The sequence below is a fragment of the Solea solea genome, chromosome 16 (assembly GCF_958295425.1).
Source record: "Solea solea chromosome 16, fSolSol10.1, whole genome shotgun sequence".
Lineage (NCBI taxonomy): Eukaryota > Metazoa > Chordata > Actinopteri > Pleuronectiformes > Soleidae > Solea > Solea solea.
The window spans coordinates 14,817,825-14,832,064 of NC_081149.1; the positions used below are offsets into that span (position 1 = coordinate 14,817,825).

The window sequence follows — 14,240 nt, forward strand, 5'->3', positions numbered from 1 at the left end:
ATTAGTCATTTTTTTCCCCAGTATCTCCGGCCTTATCAAACCACAACGCATTCTCATAATCATTATATACCTGCATTTGGACACACACACACACAGTCACACTCGCGTAATATGGCCGTCATATCTGCTGGTGCTGAAAGCTGCTGTCATGGGCAGAAGGTCATTTTATGATCTGTCTTTTGGTTCTGTGTCGGCGAGTCGTCTAAACTCTGATAGCAGCCAGAGTGCCAGTGAGAGCTGAGAGTGGAAGTGAGGGGAAATTACAGCGCAACAGGCCGCAGCGCAGCACGCCGTGTTCAAAGTGTCAGAGGGAGTGTTGAGCTGGCGGTGGGTGCGAAAACGGCACTTATTATGCCTGAGATTGTGAGACTTTTCCTGGAGTAGACCCTATGCTGTTGTTCGTCTTGTCTCGAAAGTATAATTCTCTTTCATTTCCTTATTTCACCACTCAAAAAAAACCTTCGTTTTATGACTTATTGATACTGTGAGTGGTTACCTCTTTTCTCGTCACACACTCGATGGTTGTGTCGTGTGTACTATGCACACACACGCACTCTATCGTCGGGGAGGACATTTATAGACGGTATGCTTTCCCTGACCCGTGAACCATCTCAACTACATGCCTAACCCCAACCCTTAAACCCTTAAACCATTTTAGGTTCTCAAAATGATGGGTTTGGACCAAAATTGGTCCTCACAGCCTACAACAAACATGTATACACACACAAATGCACACATTGCATTGACTTCTATACATTTGGACAGCCAAACTAAAGCCTGATTCCTAACCTTAACTGAAACTAGTTAATGCCTAGCCCTAACCATAACCAACCACAATTATAATCTTAGCCCCAAAATTAACCAGTTTCTCATAAATGAAGTTCAATCTGATTAGGACCAGGTTTTGGTCCCCTTGAGGCCTACAGGTCCTGACAAGATCAGGAAAGGTCATACACACACACACACACTTCTATTTATGGCCTCTCTCCTAAGCTCATGAATGAGGTGAGTAATAGTTTTCCTTCTCATTCATAATCGCACCATGTGATAGATCTGCACAACCGCTCTCCTTAAGGTAGCGTCACCAAAAGCAATGAAGTGAATGCATGTGCACACTGTGTTATTTGCACATTGATGTACAGTATGTGTGCTTGCACATACAGTATGTGCCTAATAATATGCGCACGCATGCACATGTTTATTTTCCTGTGTGGGAAAATGGACTAGTGGTGAGGTGGAGCGTGAAAAGTGATAGTAAACAGAGGCTTATTATCAGCGATAAAGCCCCGCTCCTATTACGTGGCTGTTTGACTTGTTGTATGTTTACTGTGAGAAAAACGGAGATAAGGCAGCAGAGCAACAATTGGGACCGGAGGCGCCACTAAAGGGCTGAGTGCAAGGTGGCAGTGTCGTTTAATTGGAAAGGGAAAGGATGACTGCGAGTGAGAATGGTGTGGGAATGGAGGTGTGAAGGAGACTCCCTGTGGACCGACCCTGACATGGGAAACACTCAATGCCCCAATGAAGCGTGACCACCCCTCACTGACTTTACAGGCCTGTAACATATAGTGAGATAGTGAGGGATGTAACGGGGGAGAGAAGGAATAATAAGGCTGAAATCATAGACCATACATAAAACATGGATGTAGTCTTCCAGTTTCCTGGGTGATTACGTAACAATATATTGTATAGCCACTCGGGGAGAACTCCACTGGTTGCAAAAAGTCTGATTGAATGGTAGTCAATGGGAAAACGGTTTATTTCTGAGGAGTTCATGGTCTTTATTGCTTGTTTGGGGGTTCAATAGCAAATGGACACCAGATGGTATCGTCCAATAGGAGTGTGGTTGCACCTCTGAACTTGCGTTTACAAAACATGAACATGGCACCGGCCAAATCTTGACCGCTTTGGTGAAATAGAGACATTCTCATTGTTCTTATCACAAGGTCTTTAGTCTCTTCTAATTTAAAGGTCCAGTGTGTGAAATCAAATATACTACTTATTAGTATTACTTGTATAAGTGTAGAATGACGTAGAACACAAGGCCATAGTAGTTATCTGTTGTGCTTGGGAAAAAGAGGGCAGAGCAAAAAGAGGGCAGAGCAAAGGACTACGTCTTTTGTTACGATCTGCAGTCTCACCATTAGGTGGTGCTTATTCCTACACAGTTGACCTTTAGAAAACCTCATTAAAAAGCACAAGTGGTTAAAGGAGATTGTATTTCTTAAACTTCAGGATGCTTTGGTCTTGGAACCTCGTAAGATTTTGATCTGTAACGGACTCAGTCGCCATGCAACCTTTACAAATCTTACTTTATTTGATTTCTTATCTTATTTCCTGTCCTCTGTCTTGTTGCCTCTCTCTTTGCATTAGTGAATACCAATATCCCTGAAACAGCTGTGGACATATTTTGGATCAGAATTTGTTCACACTTGTTATATGTCTGCATATTGTTAATACTAAAGCCTTTTATGCTAAAAAAGAAAAAGAAAACAAAAAAAAGGCTCACTATCTCTAATACAGACTTCTACAAATTTGAAGTGCAACTGGAGTTATTATTCACACTCACACTACATTATTTTTTGGACTTCTGCAGGTGTTTGTTTTGTTTATCATCATTTTTCATCTGTTGCATCTTGTATTTCAGATTATGCAGTTGGTAACGTTCATTTTAAGACATTACAGTACAATATAAAATGCTTTTTAACCAAATAAAAGAAAGAAAATTCAGTTTTACCTCGCAGGCTTTGTGTCTGTGAAGTTCTCGGTCATCCAGATCATCTTTTAAGTGCTAAAAACATTTCACCTCTCACCCAAGAGACTTCTACAGTCCTTTTAACCCCCCCATAAACATACTGTATATACAGTACTTCTTTTTATATTCATACATACACACAGCTACTGCTCTTTCTCTTTCTCTTTTCCTCACTTCTTCTCACGTGGGCACAGTAGAAACCCTCGCGTGTCATCGTGCGCCGTTGCTTGGGATACTCAAACTAAGTCTGTCATTATATTGTCATACTTGGAACATTACATCACCGGTTGGTCACTTCCAGTCGATGTGAAGGCAGCAGAGTGGCATTATGTCTAGAATAGCAACATTACTCAAGTTCATCATCATTTCCACTTCAGCCAATCTTTGGCCTGCGAAGTGGTCAGAGCAGCCATCGACTTCCCTCCTGGTTCTATTTGATCAGAATAGGACATAAGAGGATCTCACCATGTTCACAAATGTCTTAAAAAAAAAAAAAAATTATTAGTAAAAGTTCAAAAGTCTCTTCATAAAAATGTCAATTTTAAAATGTATTCCCAATGGGTTTAATGTTTCCTCCCCTGTACGTTTGTATACTTAATGGTGCAATATGAAATCAGTAAAAATTGTATCACGTTTATGTGTTTAAGTGTAATTCACTCTTTGAAAAACCCTAAGCCTGAGCCTACTGCTCCATCTAGTGGCGTCTTTGTAAAACTTCATTCCACCGATCTTGTATCTGCATTAAAATGATTCTGTCGCGGCTCAGTTTGCTACAGTAATGTCCTCCCTCTCTTGTCTCTGTGCTCTCAGGATGCTGATCCCTCTGTTCGATGAAGACACCGGTTTGCTCGTACTTGCTGGACTGGTAAGTCGTCAAAAAAAAAAATGTCCCTTTCATTGTGAAATGAAAGTAATTAAGAGGTGCTGACAGATTTGAACTTTAAACGTTAATGATCTTGTCATGGGAGATAAACTCTTAGGTTCTCTGATGATTTATTTCTCAACCAATCTTTCCTTGTTTGTGTGTCTAAGTGTCTAATGTAATAATGTTCTGTTCTGCACAGGGAGACACATTCATGGATTGTTTTGAAGTCTCTTCCTCCGAGCCTTTTCTCTCCCAAGGTAAGAGTAGGTCATCTGTCATCTTTCAGGCAAGACCTTTTTTACTTTATCCCACTTACTCTACAACTTTCCCTTTTCTCAACTTTAACCCCCGCAGTGAGCCACTGCCTTTTAGACAACTCGACCCGAGGGGCTGCCGCGGTTCCCAAACTGGCGTTGGACGTAATGTCTTGTGAAGTGATGCGTGTGCTGCAGCTGACGGACAGCGCCATTGTTCCAATCAGCTATCAAGTCCCTCGTAAGGTATGGACAAAAACCATAGAGTGTATATGAAATAAAATGTAATCTGCGGGTTCTGAAAATGAAGCCAATGCAGAAAGTGAACCTGTATTATATACAAAACCTGCTGTAAACTATCTCATCAGTTACTTCTGGCTCACACTAAAAGCCCTAAACTTGAGGCATTCTCCTCCAGAATTCAGGCCACGAGTTTCAGGACGACCTTTACCAAGACACGGTGGGCACGACTCCGGCCATGTCTGCTGATGAGTGGTGGCAGGGAGGGAACAAGCAGGTAAAGGTTCTCTCCTCTCAACACCTTCATCCAGTGTTACAAACTGTGCGGACACCGCCAAACATCTCGCTGTGCTTGTCCTCAGGTGGAGAAAGTCAGCCTCCAGCCTGACAAGCAGCCCAAACTAAAGGCCCCCGCCGCGAGACATATGCCTGCAAAGGTGGAGGCGGCCAATGGGAGGAGCAAAGGGGTGAGAACATCTCACTGGATTTTCCCAGAGGCATTTCTCTCATTGTGCTACACGTGGCTCTGATACCATTAACATTATAAAACTTTACAGGATCCAGCTCGTGGCTGCTCCACCTCTAGTAGTCCTCTCAGTTCTCCCAGCAGCAGCGCTGCCCAATCCGGCTCTCCCTCCTCCACCTCTGGCCTCTCCTCAGGCTTCCTCCCCAGTCCCAGTCCCAGCCAGAGCACCAAGGCCATCCAGAGCATGTTAGGTATGGAGACACGCGCATTTTGGTGTGATGTAATCACTGTTGGTGAAGTTTGATCACCTACTATGGTTGAAGTCAATCAGACAGACATACTTTTATATGCATTAGTGTGGTGTAGAGTTGCAACTAACGATTATTTTCATAATCAATTCATCTGTCCATTATTTTCTCGATTAATCGATTATTCGTTTGGTCCATAAGATATTAAAAAACCTTAAAAAAATGTTGCTCGGTGTACGTCAAACCTGGAAATGATGATGTTCTCAAATGTCTTTTTTGTCCACAAACCAAAATGATTAACTTTGAATGCATTCTTTGTTATATGAGCAAAGAAATGAAGAAAATATTCACATTTAAGAAGCTTAAACAATCAGAAATCTTGTTTTAATCATTAAAAAAAAGCTTCAAACTGATTAATCCATGATCAAAAAAGGGGTCGATTGAGTTAATAATCGATTAATCGATTCATTGTTTTAGCTCTAGTGTGGTGTGTGCTTAATTGTAATCCAATTAAAAAACGAAAAAGTTATTTTAGCAAGATTCCTACTGGAGTCAGAAGATTTCATTCATATAAGGCAGTCATTATCTCAGCTCTTACAATTAGATTCAGTTTAGAACAGAGATGGTCCAACTATGGTCCCTGGCACTGGAGCCATCTTTAGTCCAAACCTGAAATCATCATCCATATAAATCACTTGAAATGTAGTCACTGGGAGTTACAGCTTATTTAATGGGCTCTTTTCTCTCATCCAGGGAAATCCTCCAAGTTCCGTCACATCCAGGGCGCACTTATGCATCGGGACACGCACATTACCAACATACGCAACCTGAACCTGACCACACCGGGCGAGTGTGACGGCTTCTGTGTCAACAGTCAACGTGTGGCTGTACCCCTCGCCATCTCAGGGGGCCAGATTGCCGTCCTTGAGGTACAAGTCATTTTGATTGTGATGGGTTTGCATGTCGTACTGTATGTTTGTCCTGCTTGTGCCCGAGTTATTATTCTTTTGTGTGAGTAAGTGAGTGATTTCATCGGCTCTCCTCAGCGCTCTCAGCCTGGCAGGGTACCAGAAACAGCGATGCCCACCATCCAGAACTCTGTCAATGTGGTTGACTTGTCATGGGACCCATTTGACACACACCGGCTTGCTGTGGGTGAGTGAATGAACACGTGACGGCGATTGCTCCTCAAATCCGCTGACTGATGGAGTATATCTTCCACTCCCATGTGTTCACAAGACATCACCCAAACAGTGAAGAAAGAAACCTGTTTTTTCTTAATCTCTGCAACAATTCTTACTCTTCTGTGTATGTGTGAGAGTGTGTTTAGCTGTATGGTTGTTTTTTTTCTTTCAATCAATCCACTGAGCCCGTGGTGACATTTGAACGTGGGGATTGTGGGTTAGATTCCCAGCTCTGGAGGGGTTTTGTTAAGCTGTGTCCCCTAAAAAGCAGTTTTATGGTTTGATTCCTGGCTCTTCCAATCCACATGCCAAAGTGACCTCAAAACACCTTAAATCCATTGATTTTGTTATATCTCATGATCGTGTCCTTCCCTGACTGCCATAGCTGGTGATGATGCTAAGATCCGGGTGTGGCAGGTTCCAAACGGAGGTCTGAGAGAAACCTTGACTGAGCCTGAGCTCATCATGCAAGGTAGGATGGTGTCCTGTTTCTAAGCTTTGACATATGACAGTTATCAAAATCTCCAGTGGGATTTCAGTGAAACACTTTACAGCTGACGCAAAACAAGTGAAATTGACAGCCACGTTGACCCCCTCCTCCTCATAGGCCACACAGAGAAGATTTACTCAATCAAGTTTCACCCTTTGGCCAGTGGACTCCTGGTGTCGTCATCGTATGACCTCACAGTCCGACTGTGGAGCCTGGAGAGCGGAGAGCAGGTCAAACTCCTCACTGGACACAAGGACCAGGTGCGTGACATCAATTTGGTTTAAGTTAAAGCTTAAAGTCTTAAGTTATAGTCGTGTTTGTTTTCAAAAATTAATTCTCTGAGTTTCCCTGTCGTCTCGTGGTTCTTGCTCAGATTTTCAGTATGGCATGGAGCCCGGACGGGAAGCTCTTGGCCACCGTGTGCAAAGACGGTAAAATTCGTATCTATGACCCTCGCAAGTCCACTGCCCCTGTGCAGGTATGTAATATGGTTTGAGATTGCCATAAAAATAAAGGATGATGATGAAGTGAGATTTGTCTTTTCTCTTGTAATAGAACATGCATAGCTCCACAGTAGTTCACAGTTCTTTGCACACTATAGTTTCAAATTGAATTGATCAAATCTTGAAAGAGTCATGTTACTACATTACAATGTTCCTTAACTGTTTGTTTGTTTGTTTGTTTTATCGTAGGAAGGCTCCGGCCCTGAGGGCCACAGAGGAGCTCGCATACTGTGGGTGTGTGAGGGCAAGTACCTGCTGGTGTCTGGATTTGACGGGTACATAATATGTTAGGAATTTTTATAGTCACATAAATATGCACGGAGTCAGTCAAAAGAAAGAAAGAGAGAGAGAGCTTACCGTCGTGTCCTTCTCTTGCAGTCACAGTCAGAGACAACTGTACCTGCATCCTGCAGACTCTCTGTCCTCCCGAGCCTTAGCCATTGTGGATGCTGGCATCTCTCCGTCCACACTCATCCCCTTCTATGACCCTGACACCAGTGTGGCTATTCTCACTGGAAAAGTAAGCAAATTAAAAATAAAATAAAAGAAGAGTCGCAAGTTCCATTTGAATCAAAACCAAAGAGCAAAATCTGAATTCCACATGTGATTTGTCTGTCTCGTAGGGTGACACCCGAGTGCACATTTACGAGGTCGTCCCCGAGGATCCATACTTTATTGAGTGCAGCAGTTATAACTCTCCTGAGCTACACAAGGTACTGAGCTGATATTTTAATGTTTCATTTATGAATCCAAACCAGTGAGGGTACCCAAATGTACTGTTTTCAACACTAAACTCACTCTGCAATAACAAAAATGTTGTTTTATTTGTAGAAAATAATCCACAAACTTCTGTTGCTCTAAATTCACATTACTCTCTTCGCTTAGATGTATTTTCAGTCACTGAAATTTGTCACTGATTGATTTTATGTGACTCATTATCCAGTAATACTGATTTGGTTTGGAACCCAACCCCACATCCATACAACTGCAATACTCTGCCTTTGAGATGCTGTTTGTGATGTTGTTTGTTTTGTTTGTTTGTTTGTTTGCATTAACACATCTCTGGCACTTTTTGCAGGGCTTGGCCTTTCTCCCCAAGACGGAGTGCAATGTGCGTGATGTGGAGATAGCAGTCGGGCTAATGCTCACTAAGGCATCCATAGAGCCTGTGGCCTTCAGGGTGCCACGCGTCAAGGTGAGCCGACTCCGCCACCTAGAGGACACATGTGAATACTGCACCCCCACTAGTGATTGTTCCTTAAAAGAAAATCTGTCTTTCTCTTTCCTCTGTGTGTGTCCACTCCGGGTCTTCAGAAAGAGTTTTTCCAGGATGACTTGTACACAGACACAGCAGAGTGGTGGAAACCAGCTCTGACCGCCTCTGCCTGGCTGTCCGGCTCCAACGGCCAGCACAAGAAGATCAGCCTGAAGCCCAAAGACATGACTCCACGTGAGGAACACTTCACATACTGAAGCTGCTTATCTCAACAGTCTTATATGTTTCTTTAGTCTTAATTGCACGATTTGTATTGTCACGTTTAATACAAGTACAGCAGTCTGAAAACCTTGCTGGTGATTCCGTGCCTGTGTGTTTTTTCCACAGTGAGTGAAGCCCCCAAAGAGGCTCCAGTCAGGAAATACCTTCCCTCGTCTGTTTACCTGGAGGAGAAGACTGACGAGCAAAAGAAAGAGGAGGTGAGAAGAAACTAAAATACAGTATTATTGTCTTTCTATGACACGTGCTTTCGTTTCTATGACTCGATTGTTTATGTATCACTCAGCTGCTCAGTGCCATGGTGGCCAAGTTGGGGAACATGGACGACCCACTGCCACAGGAGTCCTTTGAGGGGGTCGATGAGGACGAGTGGGTGAGTGAATGTCATCCAATCCAGTCCGGTCCAATACAATTTTATTTGTAAAGAATGTTTAAAAACAACATTAAATCTATCCATCCATCTTTTACTGCTATATCCTCCACGTGAGGGTTGCGGGGGATGCTGTGTCAGTCCCCGCTGACATAGGGCGAAAGGCGGGGTCCCACGCCGGATAAGTCGCCAGTCCATCACAGGGACACATAGAGACAAACAACCATTCACTTTCACACTCGCACCTATGGTCAATTTAGAGTGTCCAGTTTACCTAATCTGCATGTTTTTGGACTGTGGGTCAAAAACCAACATCTACTCATATTCATGTTATTAAAAAAATAAACGTGTGTATTAAGCTGTGCCCTCTCTGTTATTCAGGACGACTAAAGGAGACGCTCCGCCTTTGCCTCGAACACGGTGCCAACAACAGTGTGAGGAGACCAGTCTCCATGTTGCCAAGTGTCAGTGCCACCTCTGATGTCCTCTTAACTAACATCTCAGCCTACATTTTACAGATTAATAAAAAAAAAATACTGCACAGTGCGAGCAAACCCTCCGCTAAGTCGCCTACAAACACCCCGCCTGGGTGACGCATGAAAAAAAGTCTGAATAACAAAAATAACACCTTCTGAAAATGAGTACTGTATGTGTGCATCTGTGCAGGTGTGGGAAATAATATGTCATGATATCTAAGTGTTTGTTGTCTAACTGCATGAAAGTTGATGTGCAAACATTATTTAATGTTTGATTAGAATTCTTAAATATTTCAACAATCGTTCAGGATAAGTTTATTTTCCAGCTATCACTAAAATCCACAATATGAAATGATACATAACAACAATAATAATAATAATAATAATCAGTAACAGCTTCGTCAGTGTGAGCAGGAAATCGTAGCAATAACAGTTTTACTGACGACAAACAGTGTTTTTAAAACAAATGATGGCTATTTTTGCCTCACTTGTGTTTATGACATGATCACGTCATATTACAGTGCCCACTGTTATATCGCTGGTGTCAGAACACCTCGTGATGTACAAACTAGCCGTGTGTGGATATTTGCCGCCACAGTGGACCACTCGCTCGCTGAATGCTGATGAAACAATGACCCAACAGGTGACTATTGTGTGCGTGTGAATGACCAAAACTTCCTGTTTACACAAACTCACTCTTACTGTAACGCGTTCAAACCTTCAGCAGCAAAAAAACGAGGATACCACAGGGTCACCAGTGCTCATGTTTACCCATGAACTGGAATTTTCTTATAACAGTCATTCATATTATGCGTTTTCCTTGTTGACATGAATATGTCACTGTGCTAGTGCCAGTTAGACTTTGATGTTTATTGTTATTATGTTTATGTGGGGGTTAAAGATAAAGAGTATACATGAATTGTCACCCAGTGAACGCCAAACCTCCTGCTCTTGGAGTTATTAGAGGAGCCTTTGTATACTTTAGATGATTTATTTTCTCTTATTCCTTTCATCAAATCTTGCTCTTTGCTGTGTTTCAGACTGTTTGGGATACAATCCTCGCTAAATGAGCTAATTTTTTTCTCTTCTTGTCTTATTAACTAGTATTAAGTATTTGTGGTGGTCACTAGACGATAACAGAGTAGTGTTGAAAAATAACAGCCATTGTTTTTTTTCCTCTGATCAGAGCAATATCACCAATAATCCAGGCTTGAACCAGCCGCGTTTCTTTACAACAGACAGTTCAGCCACTATCGTGCACATCCACAAGCTGCAGGTGTCATCAGTGCATGTGCAGTGCAAACTGTATATGCTTGGGATTTCTTTAACAAAATGATAACGTTTTCACTGGATTAACTTGCCTTCCATTGTGTTAAAAAAACTTCCTTTTTATACATCGAGTTTGGAATGTTGTTTTTGTATCAGGTAAATGATGGATTATGGGTCTTTTTTTTTTAAGATATTGTCTTTCAATAAACACATTTTGGACCAATTACTGCTGGTGTTTGTGTGATTTAGTCGCATTCTATCTAGATTTGACCAGTTTATTATGTTACTATTTTACTGTTATGTTTTATACCTTTTATGTTGCTGTGCCTTTAATAAAGTCGACTTGACTTGACATTGCAGTCACAGACAATTAAGTTGCATAGATTATATTTATAACACACATTATTTGCTGTTATAAAAAATTATATAAATGGGCAGTAAGTGAATATACAGTAAGTATATAGGCTTTAGGTTTGACAAATAAAATATTTTTTTTTGAAGATGGGAGATACTCCCCAACTTGGGCAGCATGCTGCCCTCTGGTGGTAGGTACAGGATCATCAGGAGCAAAACCAACAGACTTCTTTCCATGGGCTGCTTGAACTCTTTATATGCACCTTTAAGACTTTTTAATATGTGCAATATTATATATATATATATGTATATATATATATATATACATATATATATATATGTATATATATATATATACATATATATGTGTAAATTTAAATGCTAATGTTTTTTTTTAATGTGGAATTAGAAAAGAGAATCTGAGAGAAACAAACCTGCAGTTGGACTTCCGTGCCTCTAAGTGGCAGTGTTACAAATATGAGCGACTCATTGAATCCACTCAAAACTTGTATTGTTGGTGCTACCATGAACTTTGACTCTTCATTAACCTTCATAGGAGTGCATGTGCGGGAGGCAGTGGCCGCTCACTGTTCACTGAAACTGTAAAATATTTTAAAATGGTAAGAATTCACTTGATTGTTGTCGCGTAAACGTTACAGAGTCCAGCGGCGAGTTTGTTAGTGTTAGCAGCGCTAGCAGCGTTAGCAGGAGACATGGTGGAGCTGCTGTGTGTCATTGACTGTGTTTGTTTTCTAAACATTATTACATAAGACAGCTGTGTCCTCTTCGTCCCCAAAATATTTAACTGTCCGTGAGATTAAAGATACGCTAATGTTACCAGGACGTGGGGATTACATCATGACCAAACCGCTGTCACCGTGATGTCAGCAGTAACGTCTGTGTCTTTATCAGGTCAGGGTTGCCAGGTTTGCTTAAACGGTAGCAAAGTCATCCCAAGAAATAGTCTAAATAAACCGTTTCTGTTAAGTCCAACAGTTTTGCTGTCACTGTTATAACGAGGAAGACAATACTGCAACATGACTAATAGGCCACCATTGTGATTCCTCCCTGTCTTGGTCCTTAAAACAGGTCTAATAAACCCAAAAGCCATGTATTTAACAACCCTGACACAAACTAATCTCTAAAGGCTGACTTCATTTTATGTTTTTTGCTTTGACTGATCAGTTTGGAAAATCACTGGATCGGAAATCGGGACAGATAAAAATGTAAATCTGATGGATTGATATTAATTTTGTGCTTGTGTTTTATTTCCCTGCAGGCTAAATATCTTGCACAGATAATCGTGATGGGAGCACAGGTGGTGGGACGTGCTTTTGCTCGAGCTTTACAACAAGAATATGCAGGTATGAATATTGTCATATTAACTTATGGTCAAGTAGAAGTGTTCATTGTTCAATGAATTGAAAAACACAAAAGCATTCATAGTAGTATTCCTATCGGATAAGTCACTCAGTTTTAGCTGTGTACAGTCATTTTTGCATTTACTTTCTTTGATGTCTTGAGTGTGTGGTATTTTCTGTCACAGCGAGTCAAGCAGCAGCACGGGCCAGAGGCACAGCAGGTCAACAGTCCGCTGCAGCCTCCAGCATCACTGGAATAAGCATACAAGAGGCGCAGCAGATCCTCAATGTCTCCACTCTCTCTCCTGAGGAGATTCAGAAGGTGCTTTGACCCTTTATTTTTATTTTTTTATTTTCACCTTGTCAAAAATGTTTACAACATGTGTCACATCCATGATGCATTGCTCTGTCTGGACGACTGGATTTCATTATTACATACTGCCTAAATTACTATCTGTAATGCAGATATTTTTGGTTATACTGCTGTGATTTCCGTGCACGTCAGTGAATTTCAACGTTTTGTCTTTCTCTTCTGCTGTGATCACAAAAATTGTTGTTTCAAAAAGCTGCGTTGGTTTAAAAACAAATTCTAACACATGTGAATGTCTTTCTTTCAGAACTATGAGCACCTTTTTAAAGTCAATGACAAGACAGCAGGTGGTTCATTTTACATACAGTCAAAAGTAAGTATACTCAACTTTGTTTTGTTTTTGAACCCACTGACTTATGGAGTGATCCACTCAAAGAGGTGGTTACAAAAAACATGCTTTGTAATGTCTTCATCTTTGCATTTGTCAACATTTTTCTGAATTTCAAAAGAAATAATAAAGTGGTCATTAATAAAAAATAATCAAACCAATATACGTACTTTTAGTAGGGATAATCTTTATTCACACACTGTAAAGTTATTATCGGGTTCTGAAATCAAATGTTGTTGTTGATGTGTCGCTCACTGGTTAGTTTTCTCCACTTTCTAGTTGACTGTTATTTTAAATCTTCTCAGAAAGGTACTGTAGTATGTTAATGTGTATGTATGTAAAACTGTAGTATTCAAAAGTGTTGTAGATAAACGTACGGTACTGCAGCAGTATACAAATCTCATACTCATCATTGTCGGTGTTGATACAGCCCATCTCACTGACCAGCTCTGTTGTGTCTGTTCTGAAATATAAATCTGTGACTATTGAGCATGTTGGAGAAATTCATGCCTTACAAATTCCTCTGTGGCACATCAGTGTCAAATCGTAGTGTAAAAGTGTTGTCTTTCTCTCATCGCCTGTCAATGTTTTGTGTGTTTGTGTTTAGGTGGTGCGGGCAAAAGAGCGCCTTGACGAGGAGCTAAGTATTCAGTCACAAGACCAAAAGCAGCAGTCGCAGCAGAATACAGAAACCTGAAGTATGAAATGATATTTGCCCCCCAGTCTCTCCTCCCCCTGTCCTCTGTAAATTATAACCTAATAAATGCCCTCTCCTTTTCTCTAGTCCTGACTTTGTGGTTTTTAGGCAGTGAAGGAGACACAACAGCAGTCATTAGAGAAAAGCATTTCAAACTTGTTGACGATGGCTGGCTATGATTTGATGATTATTTGTGTGCTGCAGCAGAGGCTGCTGAGCTTAAACTGTGCTGCTGTGGGAACATCTGGCTGTGTGATAATGCAAACGTCACTCTGAGCTGTCGGAGATAAAATCCTCCTCCTGACTCTATAGCACAACACCTCTGATTTTAAATAAATGAAAACCTACAACGGCTCTATACATCTGTAGCACTCGGACTGAGACTCCAAGCAAAGCTATACTATGTGACCAGGAGGATAAAGATATAGTCATCAGTCTCTTATTAATGCATCCTTTTAATATACTGTACATGTGCATTGTCACATCAAGTTTTAAAGAAATCAAATATTAATGCC

The 14,240-nt window shown here is 41.2% G+C and overlaps 1 protein-coding gene across 3 annotated transcripts in view; it reads left to right on the plus strand.

Annotated features, from left to right (window-relative positions):
* LOC131475064 (mitochondrial import inner membrane translocase subunit tim16-like) overlaps positions 1-13,811 on the plus strand; it is a 103,430-nt gene extending 89,619 nt beyond the window's left edge. The window contains exons 10-31 of one of the 3 annotated variants that reach the window (XM_058652888.1): positions 3,566-3,620; positions 3,820-3,877; positions 3,975-4,120; positions 4,293-4,391; positions 4,477-4,581; positions 4,672-4,831; positions 5,582-5,757; positions 5,875-5,983; positions 6,398-6,484; positions 6,620-6,762; positions 6,876-6,980; positions 7,195-7,280; positions 7,384-7,525; positions 7,629-7,718; positions 8,084-8,200; positions 8,320-8,455; positions 8,609-8,700; positions 8,787-8,873; positions 12,249-12,333; positions 12,516-12,652; positions 12,948-13,013; positions 13,636-13,811. In XM_058652888.1, coding sequence (XP_058508871.1) covers positions 3,566-3,620; positions 3,820-3,877; positions 3,975-4,120; positions 4,293-4,391; positions 4,477-4,581; positions 4,672-4,831; positions 5,582-5,757; positions 5,875-5,983; positions 6,398-6,484; positions 6,620-6,762; positions 6,876-6,980; positions 7,195-7,280; positions 7,384-7,525; positions 7,629-7,718; positions 8,084-8,200; positions 8,320-8,455; positions 8,609-8,700; positions 8,787-8,873; positions 12,249-12,333; positions 12,516-12,652; positions 12,948-13,013; positions 13,636-13,725 — 2,371 coding nt within the window. In that variant the 3' untranslated portion in view covers positions 13,726-13,811. Of the gene's footprint in view, positions 1-3,565; positions 3,621-3,819; positions 3,878-3,974; positions 4,121-4,292; positions 4,392-4,476; positions 4,582-4,671; positions 4,832-5,581; positions 5,758-5,874; positions 5,984-6,397; positions 6,485-6,619; positions 6,763-6,875; positions 6,981-7,194; positions 7,281-7,383; positions 7,526-7,628; positions 7,719-8,083; positions 8,201-8,319; positions 8,456-8,608; positions 8,701-8,786; positions 8,874-9,251; positions 10,842-11,451; positions 11,590-12,248; positions 12,334-12,515; positions 12,653-12,947; positions 13,014-13,635 lie in introns of those variants that run through there. The other 2 variants (XM_058652886.1, XM_058652887.1) reach the window with 2 other exon arrangements.
* Positions 13,812-14,240: the final 429 nt, after the last annotated feature.